General features: G+C 47.8%; 1 protein-coding gene across 3 annotated transcripts; it reads right to left on the reverse strand.

Annotated features, from left to right (window-relative positions):
* Positions 1 to 98: 98 nt before the first annotated feature.
* LOC122377443 (trimethyllysine dioxygenase, mitochondrial-like) lies at positions 99 to 11,341 on the reverse strand. Of its 3 annotated transcripts, none has more exons than XM_043357476.1 (9): positions 11,155 to 11,341; positions 5,433 to 5,675; positions 5,042 to 5,193; positions 4,491 to 4,572; positions 4,176 to 4,278; positions 3,351 to 3,486; positions 2,925 to 3,100; positions 1,954 to 2,469; positions 99 to 1,306 (listed from the first exon to the last, which is right to left on the reverse strand). In XM_043357476.1, exons 2-8 carry the CDS (start codon positions 5,614 to 5,616, stop codon positions 1,956 to 1,958), a joined length of 1,347 nt encoding a protein of 448 aa, XP_043213411.1. In that variant the 5' UTR covers positions 5,617 to 5,675; positions 11,155 to 11,341; the 3' UTR covers positions 99 to 1,306; positions 1,954 to 1,955. The 3 variants fall into 3 exon arrangements, with proteins under 3 accessions (XP_043213411.1, XP_043213412.1, XP_043213413.1); XM_043357477.1 differs by having other exon boundaries at positions 5,433 to 5,942; positions 11,155 to 11,331; XM_043357478.1 differs by having other exon boundaries at positions 11,228 to 11,329.
* Positions 11,342 to 11,575: the final 234 nt, after the last annotated feature.

Raw genomic sequence — 11,575 nt, forward strand, 5'->3', positions numbered from 1 at the left:
CTATATGTGCGCGAACGCAGCTGAGCCTACGGCGTATGGGGGATGGGGGGGGGGGGGGGGCTGGTGGGGAAGGGGAGGGGCCAGAATGATAGACGGAATTCGTTCCTTGAATGTATTAGTGACAATCGTAAAATGTGGCAATGTATGATAACCCATTTGCAACAAGAGTGGGCGGTGACCTTCCACTCATTTCAGAATAATCCCGCTGGTCCAACCCACAATGATAATAACAGGACATGGATAAACGATATACGTGCTCCATTAGAAGACCAGGTGGGGTGGTAACAGTCCTCATCTCACCGTGGTAGCCAGTAGGTAGGTATTCTTTTATCGACAAAACCGACAGTAGCTCAAAGGCTATGTTAACAGTCGATCGGAAATCAAAACGCGCCAGAAGCCACACATTCGATTTGTGGCAGTTTTTATAGTGTGGCAGCTAAAGGCGTTTATTTTGGCGTTTATTTTGGTTTAATTTGTTTTGGGGGAGATACAAACTTTTGTCATTGTCACCAAGCAGGATGGAAAACTTGGATAGTGACGACTCGAGCCTGTGTGTGGCCTTTGGTGTTTTGATTTCCTAGTGACTGATAACATAGCTTTCCAGTTATACCTACTCGGCTTTGTCGAAATAAAAGAACGCCTTCGACGTGTGAGATGAGCCCTGTACAGTGTACATTATACATGGCACATTGTGCATACATATTACACATAAGGCAATAGGCATAAAACACGTAGTGTAATGTGATACTCCATCCACATTAACAACAAACATACAGCATTACCAACTCTGAAAGTCCCTGAAAAGGCCTCATTCGTTAACGACCGTCAGAGCACATTAATATAAATAGTATATGATCAGTGCTCATTTCATCTAGACTGGATTAGTAACAACAACAAAAAAAAAGATGTGCCACCGTCAACCGTCATATTGACTTGTCCACAAGTTAGAAGATGGAATCATTAATATGCTCGCATAAAACGTACAAATCATCTGTAAACTACATAGTTATAAAAATCACATAGTCTGAAGCTGGCGTCTGGTTCTTTGACAGCGAGAGGGACTGTCGTTTTGCAGTTGTGCGAATACTGGCGCTTTGAAGCTTTACCAGATAATAGTCATGGCGTCTAGACTAGCCGTCTTTGTACGGAAGACTGGCCGTTTAGCTGTTCGGGAGACTAATAGCGTCTAGATAAGTAGTCCTTGTATGGAAGACTGGCAGTTTTGCTGTTCGGAAGACTAATGGCGTCTAGATAAGTAGTCCTTGTATGGAAGACTGGCGGTTTTGCTGTACGATGGACTAGTGGCCAGGGTTGTGCTTGACTCATGAGTCGAGTCAGAAATTTGACTCAACTCTGACTCAAATGAGTCAGGTTTGAGTCGAGTCGGATAAAATGTTAAGCTGTTGAGTTGAGTCAGAGTTGAGTCAGACAAAAATATTAAGGTGTTGAGTTGAGTCAGAGTTGAGTCAGTAAAATATCTTGACATTGAGTTGAGTCAAAAACATTTAGGAACATGAGTCAGCTGACTCATCTTTTTAGAAACAATATATATATATATATATATATATATATATATATATATATATATATATTTATATATATATATATATATATATATAAATAATATATATATATATATATAAGCTTTTTATTCTCCCCTGCTTAACAGCTTAGGCCTGGCCCTCACCCTGCTGACAGATTTTTTCACCTCTCCCCCCGCTCAACAACTTTTTTATCTGAGTCAATTTTGAGTCAACACACTTGACTCAACAAAAAATTTGAGTCAAGTTTGAGTCACCTCATATTTTCATTGAGGCGCTTGAGTCATGAGTCGAGTCAAGGGAAAAACATCAGCTCCTCGTTTGAGTCAGAGTTGAGTCAGGGCTTTCTGAAGTTGAATGATGAGTCGAGTCGGCAAATTTTTTTTGAGTCGAGCACAACCCTGCTAGTGGCGTCTAGATTAGTAGCCCGACCGACCTGGCGCGACTGAGGACGTCACTCCGTGCCATGTAGGCACCACACATATGTCGCCGCCCGGTGAACGCGGCGCGACCATGCAGCACGCGCCAGTTGTCGATCAGAATGACCGTGCCGGGCCTCAGTTTGAGCCGCAGTCGGCGCCGCTCGTCCCAGAGCAGCTCCGTAAGCCGGCCGTACGCCCCGTAGAAGGCCTCCACCTCCGCGGGCTCGCCGCGCCGCGCCGCCGCCCTGTCGTACGGGTTGAAGCGCAGCCGCAGCAGGCTGTCGGGCGCGGGCTCGGCGCCGGCGCGGTGGGCGATCACGGGACCGTCGCCGACCATGTGTAGACGGCGGGACGGGTCGCGGTACTCACCGGCACACGGCACACGTGACAGTAGCTCGTAGGCGGCCGGGTCGGCCTGGTGGAGGGCGTGCAGCGCCGCGAACCCGTCCACCAGCGTGGTCTCGCCGCCGTGCCCGTGGTGCGCCAGGCAGTGGAACACCTGCACACTGCCGGCATCGGAGTGGGAACGAGGGGTAAGAAACGGGAATCATGATAGGGTTATAGCTAATAATATTGGAAGCAGCACATGTAGAGGACCGATATAGGCTGTTTAAAAGCTTAAGTTAAGAGATGTCCATGACACTTTTTACTAATGCATTCTCCTTCGCTGCAGCTCGCGTAAAACCAATTAGGAGAAGAAAACGACGAACGTCCTCCGTTTTCGTTGCCACTTCAAGAACATGTCCTTCAGTTTAACGGATCGTTTTCACAGCATCATACGTAATTAAGTCCACTTTGCGTAAGTACGCCTCGAAACATTGTGTACCCTGTCTTTCCTGCCTGCCCGGGCGGCTCGCTGTAGTAGGTGCCTACCCTGCCTATCCTGCCTACCCAGGCGGCTCGCTGTAGTAGGTGCCGTCCGTGAGTGACGTTCACTGCCTATGCTGCCTATCCTGCCTACCCAGGCGGCTCGCTGTAGTAGGTGCCGTCCGTGTGCGGCAGCAGCTCGTCCCGGCCGTAGGCAGTATCCGCGTGCCGTCCGTCAGCTGTAAACTCCCACACACCGCCGAACATGGTGTGCTGCACGACGCCGACCCGCTCCACCACGGCCTGGGTCGCCGCCGGTGTGGGCGCCACCTGCGGGAGGGGAGAGAGACGCGTCAGAGGGCAGCACGGGTCGCAGGGATCTGGCGCATGGCAGAGCCGAGAGCTGGGACAGTGGCCGTATCGGACACGAAGTAATAGTTTTTTAAGCAGTTAAAGTTTGTTGAATAAAGCTTATAACCGTCCCAGCATTCACGTTTTATAATCTCAACCAACATTTTGCAAAGTGGAAACTAGCCATTAAAGTAGCATCTTACACAAAGCAGCGCAGCTCAATCCTCACCCCGGTGACGACAGCAGCGCCGTGCGTCAGGAAGCCCTTCATCAGTCGGCGGACACCCTCCTCGGTGGTCATAAAGGAGTCGTACACCACGGAGGTCAGGTCCACCGCCGAGGTCCGTCGGCCGTCCCAGAGGCACCTGACATCGGGAAATAAAGGTCAGGTCACGTCAGCTCACACAAGCAGGCAAACAAAATTAATCGGACATATCTCAATCAACTCCAAATGCACATTTGACGAGTCTTTTAGTTTATTTTACACGTAAAGGATGGATCGTACCCAGGGGGAGGCACTCGCCTTGGCCGTATATGGGCCAGAATGTCTAACGATTTCCGCCATGTTGTGTATACCAAAGTCTTGAAAAGTTGATCACTGCAATCAAACTGCAAGCATGAAGCAGCAGCACTTTTGAGTAGTGTACCTCTCACTAAACTGCACCTCTGCTACCGTACATGCAATTTATATTTCTGGTATACACAACATGGCGGAAATCGATAGACAAAAACAAGTCACCAATGCTCCTTCCAGTATATATTAGAGTTCAGTGATCGTACCTCGCAGTGACCCCAGTCCCCAACGTCACTGGATACAAAGCCCCAGTGATCTCAGTCACCAGGGATAGTTACGCCCCTTAAAAAAGGCCTCTCAGTTCACATCGACATCTAAATATTACCGGAAAACTGTATCGGCTCATTCGAGGTGCTGACCAACTCAAAATGGCACATCCATTTTGACACAATCTCCTACAGCCCGTTCTGGCACGGCGACTGGCGAAATTCATGAAAATGTTTGTGTTTTGAGTGCTCCCGCCCCTGCACCGCAACTGACCTCTGCCAGAGCCGACTCTGGCGCTGTTCTCTGTGCCTGGCGCCCACATAGCTGTTCTCCCAGAGCCACTGCAGACTGTACTCGGACTGATGGCCGTCGTGCCCTGAGAACAGGCCTCACTGGTCAGATGATGGGGCATTTAAAAAAGAAATAGGTACGAGGTTTTAACAAGTCGTTAAGTGGACCACAAAACGCATCACCCGCATTAAAAAATGAACCTACAATATATTAAATAAAACGGCAAGTTAAGATAGCAGCATCCGATAACTTAACAAAACAGTAGCATGCAATGGCAGCTTGAGAAAAATCACTCACATATAATCTCCAGCACGGTTCCCGTCGAGTTCACGTTGAACTGCAGAGGATTGCCCACGGATGAGAGCTGACGCACATCAGTCTGGAAACATTTAATTGGTAAAACAAACGCAGAACGAAGGTAAAAAGCATGGCACGATCCACATTCAACAAATTTACCACAAATGTGTGAATTGCGCATTTATGTCATGAAAACAAACACGCTTCTTTTTATCACAATGCTACGAATTACTTTTTTATACCTATCAATGTGACTGGCTCTTCATTAAAATCTCGTTTTCCGCAATGATACTCGTAATTTAGTCTTCATAAACGCAAAAGCACTCTCCATTTACAGCATAGCAGGACAATACCGTTCGCAAAAATGCCACCGAAAGCACAAAAATCCGGAATGTCAGCAAATACACGCATCGTCGTTTATGCACTTATCCTTTACGCACGAACTTGTCATTTAAATTGTTCCTTTTATACACCATACATACATTGAATAATCTCAAATAAGAGTGAGGACAGGTTTCGTACCTAACTACGTAAGCCTACGTTTATCTGACCTTTCTCTGGAATGTAGAATCGTCGTAGCAGTGTCGACATCGACAGTGGTCCCACAGCCAGGCCAGCGAGAAGAAGGCGTCATCCACCGGCCAGCGGGGGTGCTGAACCACCAGGTGACCTCTGTGGAGACGCAGCGCAACGGCGTCCGGGCCTGGCCAGCGCACACAGACGGCCGTCAAACGATCGTAAAGAGTACAACGGCCACTGTTCGGTGTCCACATTTGTTCTAAGGCGGGATCAGATCAGTCGCTCGCCCGTTCCAAACGCACGATCGTAAACACACATGTAAGAAATCACGCTATGATGGTACGGAAAATAAGTTTGGCAAAAAATAGCACGGTAAAACGACGAATTACACGACACCCAAACCAGCGCGACACCCAAACTCACCGGTAATAACATTTTTGTGCCGACTTCTGTGTGCGTCGGCGGCGAGCTGGCTGTTGCAGCGTGCCGGTGTATCCAGGATGGAGGCGGTGGGAGCGGACCCGGTCAGCGCCGACAGCAGCCGCCGCCGGACCGCGGCGCCGACCAGCCGGGCCCGTCCGACCGTTACCACCCGCACCACCAGCATCAGGGCCGGCTATCGGTGCCGCTCCCCCTCCTCACCACCGTCCACCCTCTAACGACCAGCTGCCGGACGACGGAGGGAGCGGCTCGTGAGGTCGGAGACCGCCGATCCCGCCGGACTGACCCAGACGAGACCGCACCGTGTATACACAGGGGCGCGGCCTTGATGGTCCGTCCGACCTCTGGGATACATCAGTGTCACAGCTGACAGCTGACACAGTGTGGCTGGCATTTTTTCAGACCGACGAACCCCACTCATTGGTCGAGTTCCGAGAGAGACATTGTGCATGAAAGACGATCCAGGCACGTGGTTGCGTCAGGCGGTTGTCACTGAAATAATAAACAAAGGTCTGCCCGTGGTGATGCACATTTCAGAGGACGGGATTTGTCTTCCGACTTCGGAGCAAGATTTTCGCATGTTAATTAGTCTTCCAAGCAAGTCCATAAGCTGAGTGAAGTGCGTATGTATATTTCGATGACTTTGAATCAGGTCTGTGGGGTCAAAGATCATCGGAAACGACAGTTCTGAGAGCCCAAAGGTCACCATGGACACACCGCCCGGGCTTGCACGCGCCCAATTCACTTAGAGGAATTAGTTTACTTTTAAAATGGAGTTTTGAACTGGAATAACAGTTCCGTACCTTGAGCTGACTGCTGAGACAAGCACAAATCAGGAGCTTTTACAGCCAAACGATCAGCCTAGGCAAAGATACTCCATTTCTCGTCCCGAGAAAGGTGCCTTGCTGAGGAATGTGTGCCTTGCATGGGTCATTTGCCTCTTTTAAAACTGAATTTTTTTCCTATCTAAAAAATTGAATTTTTTTATAAAAAGGTTTTATTTTCTTCGCTGATCATTTTGAGCATAAAAAATACAACCATTGCAAAAAAATTAATTTTGTGAAAGTGAACTATTCCCTTTAACCGGTGATAATTTTGATTGGAAGTTTTGATGCATCGCAGGAACACGGCGATGGCAATACTTAGGCCAATACGGTCCTTCCGGGTCTAGCATGACCTCTCGCCACTTCTCGCGCCGCAGACAAGAATGCGCTGGTGCTGACTTACGAGATCCACTCTTATCCACTACGTTAGTTTCTTTCATTAATAGCTCCACTTTTCTGTGATGGTATAGATGGTCGGAGGGATGATGTATTGGAAGGTCAGGGCCCCATTATTGAATATGTTTTACGACTAGGTAGGTACCAATATCAGGATAAGACATGCATTAATTTCAGTAGGTGGAACTATGGTCATTACTCATTAGCACCCAACTATAGGAACGTTCCCTTTTTTGGGAACGGAGTTCCCAAATATGGGAACGGGCGTTCCCATTTATGAGAACGGACGGTAATTTTTCGGCCGTACGCCCACTAAAACTCATAAGTGCACCACGTCTCAAAAAAGTGCACGCTAATTTAAGTATCTACTGAATCTCTATAAAATTATCTTTAATCTGACCGTTGAACAAGGAAATTGACCGTCGAATGATATTTTTAATGATTTTTTTAAATGACGGAATGGTGAAAACATGGGTTATACTACATTTAACATGCAATTTTAAGGAAAATGAAGCGTTTTTACATTTTGAGGTCAAGTATAATAATTTTCGCCTGGTTATGAAGTTTCATACTAGCGACACCAGATGCTGACATATGCAAGCGAACACGCGGACAGTCCCGAGGTAATATTGTTGACTTTTGGTGTCGGGGCGCACGACCGCGTGGAACGTCAGTGATTTTACCGAACTACTGTTGTAAACTCAGTTTCAGTGGTTTAAAATTATTCAGCTGTATTTTATCAGCCCGGAAAGACATATTTTATTTAGATGCTAGCTGTTTAGCGTTGTTTTATAAGGAGCGTCATGAGCGTGGTTTTTGTCTTCCGTGTTTCTAAGCATGATCGTTTTGGGGGGATTTCTCTTATATAGGTCGCTCTGTGTGGCTTATTTATAATTTTTATGCTGATTTCGATCATTCCTCGTGCCCATCCTACCAGGCCTTTTGCCACTTACACTCATTAAGAAAGGAAAAAACTAGATTTTCATTGGGACTAGGTGTTTTGAGGGTGTAACATATTCAGCGTTCCCATTTTTGGATACTTCCTTGTGCTCGTCAACTATCGGTGATAAACAGACAGGTGCTTGACATGTCTCCACCCTCGGCGCGGACGGTGGATATAGGTATGGAAGACCTTGTTGAACATCGCTGAGCGTTGTGAATTACGTAATCCTGCAGAGGGCAAGGCTATAGAACTCCAGGTAAGGACACCAGCCGTTTGACCTTGAACGCCGCCGGCCGGCCGATGACGTCATTGGAGGCAAGCCGGCTCGGCGGACACACAGGGCGAATGCATAACGGAGGGGCGTTGGAACGTTGCGGGAGCCAGGGAGATATTTTAAAGTGGTTGCATACCACCATTGTTTGTTGATTGATCTACAGACTGCATCCTTTTAAACCTCGATGCATCCTAGGCCTGGATGGTACGCACATTCGTGGAACGATCACCCCGTCCGACGTCCGTGGTCGAAGCTGTCATAGTATTTAACCCTCGCACGACCAGGCAATTTCTCATAACACGAACGACCAGGGGGGGGGGGGGGGTTGTTACGACCCCCCCTGGCGTTTCGAAACGGAAGGTCGTAGAGCTTAGCGGAAAAAACCAACGGATTGCTCTCAACGAGATCTCGCGATTGGTGGTATATTTTTTGGTCCTAGGTCAACATTTGACCTACTTTTGACCGGTCAAAGGTCAAATTTTCGAAAAAAATAGACTTTTTTCAACTTTCGGCGGCGATTGCGGCAAAACGGTGGGAGATATCGACTTGAAACCTTCACTATCGTGTTCCTTGATCAATTCTCTATCGTTTGGTATGTATTTCGTTTCCCTAGCTTTAAAAATGGCGCGTTGGGAGCGCCGGAAGTCGGCAAGGTCACAGTCGGCGGCAGAAATTCGAAAAATCAAAATTTAAATTTTTGAAATCTGATTGTATTTTTGGATTTGGGAGGTCCATTTGCTCCCTATAGAAGCTAATATTGCTGCATATTCCCATTGAGGTGACAAGAATTAGCAAAATAGTGGTTCGGGCGCTTTTTAAAAATAGTACCGGACGCTGTTCCTCTTGTGACGTCATAGCTCCGTGACCTGACCTGACCCGGTCCAATTTCTTATACCATATGATAGCCAATACTTGCCCCAATATGCATGGAAAGTTTCATCACGATCCATCAACCGATGTCCGTACCACCGGCAAGAAACCTCGGGCGTTGGCACTCAGTTTGTGAAAATCCGGCCGGAGGCTGTACCTCTTATGACGTCATAACTCCGTGACCTGACATGACCCGATCAATTTTTTTCGGCAAAAGATGCGCAAAGGTTGCCCCAGAGGGTATTGAAAATTTCAGCCCGCTACGACAAGCCGTTTAGCGTGCACTTCGAAAAAACCTCAGGGGGGGGGGGTTGATACAACCCCCCCTAGGCGTTCTAGGGTTAAGACACTAAGACGGGTGCAATAACGGCGATCCGATCCCGTCTCTGGCGAATTTAGAGGGGTCGTAAGGACCCAGGCCGAATCTGACCGTCTATTTTTAGGGAAACGGGGTGGGTGAATTAACAACCGATGGCTCTAGAGATGAAGAAAAGGGATCCCGTCGTCGATTGTTGTTTGACAGACAACACATGTTGCACTGGGCGTATGACCATCAGAGGTAATGCCTGAACGTAGGCAAGCATAATTGGTCTGTCATATAGTTTAGGAATATAAAATGGTAATGGAGATCAGGGAATTCACTAATTACTACGGCCCATAGGGGCACCGCCGGAGCTGTTGTTTTGCCATCGGTCCCAGGCAACTCCAGGGAGCTGCAGTACCCGGCGGCCAAAGCGGCCACCTTTTACCTTGTGGAGTACTTATACAATACCTTTTACTTGCTTTCTAGTACGCCCATCACTATCTCAAAATCTGGATTGCACTGAATCCTCTGGGATTCAGTGATGCTTTGGTGCTTCACCCACAGAAGCACGGGCATAGCAGTAGGGTGTGGGGCTAGGTGTCTGTCCACCTCTTCATTCAAAGAACAACGTGTACAGCGCCTGGTCCCGCCGAAGCTCGGTATCGACCGTGACTTATTCACAACTGATGGATCCAGGAAGCGGTATTGGACACTGGGGCTTACCCCAAAAAGGTTTCTCGGAATTAATTAAAAAAACTCGGATTTCGATTCCTTGCGCACTGCTGTGCGGTGTGATTAACCAACATTTCCTTAGAAAAGTTGTGAAGTTTTCATTTATTCTCGAAAATCGATTTCGGGCGCTGCCCTGGTTGTTGGGGAAGACATTTGCCCCAAATGCCTTCCCCTGGATCCGCCAGTGGCCGTTGCCCCACTCCGAGCTTGACTAAAGACGTCTTCAAACCTCTCCAGAAACCGATGGTAAGGTGAATTTAAATCCAATAACTCATCTCTGTCTGCACGCCGGCTACCTCAGGTGTGTTTTATGTATATCAAGTTTCTATCTTATTGACGCGCGTCTCGGAATAGCCACCATGGATGTGGAAGGGTCCCAAATACATGTCTATGTCCATGTCTATGTCTATGCCCGCCTAAATATACTACACATGGTACAGCACCCGGCCCTGTCGGAGCTATGAGCCGATCGTGATATTTTCGGCTTTCCCCATCCCAAGCTCGATTAGAAACGTTCTCCTTCCCCACCCGATTGCTGATGTCAATTCAAATTCAATGCCTCATCTCTGTCTGCCCGACCATAACCCTTCATTGCACACCGTTCAGCGCCCGGCCCCGCCAGAAGTATCCTAGCGCGCTGAGCAGTTGCCTCCAGCCGCGTCATCGCGAGGCCCCGCGCGGCCCATAAATGAATACATTGCGCGAATAGCCGTGTCGCCCCCCTGGCAGAGGGGGGCGTGCCCGCTGCGAGATCGACGGGAATAAAAGCGCAGAAGACCGGGCGAAACATGCGACGGTCTTGCCGGAAAGGTCATCTGATGATTGTTGTGTTAACAATGATTTGCGGCGTTGGACGTGATGCTTGTTAATGAAAAGGGCCCCTGAAAGGCGTCGGTGAAATCGTTCCCAATATTGGGTACGCCGTTCCCATAATAAGGAACGCTTGCAGCGCCAGTGTACGAGAGCGTTCCCAAATTTGGACTCGCGGCCCGGATGATGGACTGCTTTAGAAATAGGGGAACAAGTTGAAACTACGATGGGCCTTACAATATCAAACTCTTTCCCAACAATATTGAGACAAATATCAGGCGGTTCACGATCGTTTTATATTTTTTGGACGTCATTTAACGGTTCTTTTTCTTGTTTTAAGTAATGCCTACATGGCGTTCCCATATTTGGGTTTATCGTTCCCAAACATGGGAATGAAAATGCGTTCCCGAAAATGGGTACGCTTGACCATAGTTCCGCCTACTGATTTGAATAGTAAATTGCAGCTGCATTGCTTCATTATTGACAATCTGGTGGTTACTGGTGCTACTGTGACCAAATAATAGAAATAATACCTACCAAATAATACCTACCAATTGATTTGAGGGGGTGCGCAGAGTACCATATCAATATAATAAAAAGTAATCAGTTCAACACATTGCACACCTTAGAGCTGCCATTTTATATTTGATAAAGGAGCACCCTGGGAGCACCAATGTTTGAATAAATCATCTTTATAGGTTATGCCTTTGCAAACACAATTATCTTGAAATTTTCATATCAATACATACAAAACACACACACGTGCTAGTTTGTTTACATAAGACATACCCCGCGTTCGATGTCTCTCGGACGGCGAAGATTCTACGTCGTTCGGCCAATCACGTTCCATAACCGCAGCCGAGCCCCCGCTAACCTTGAACGGGATTGGCCGGACGACGTAGAATCTTCGCCATCCAAGAGCCATCGAACGCGGGGATAAAATATTAAAAATGAAACAATTGCGCAATATTT

This window comes from Amphibalanus amphitrite, unplaced genomic scaffold (genome assembly GCF_019059575.1).
Source record: "Amphibalanus amphitrite isolate SeventyFive unplaced genomic scaffold, NRLGWU_Aamphi_draft 000044F_arrow, whole genome shotgun sequence".
Lineage (NCBI taxonomy): Eukaryota > Metazoa > Arthropoda > Thecostraca > Balanomorpha > Balanidae > Amphibalanus > Amphibalanus amphitrite.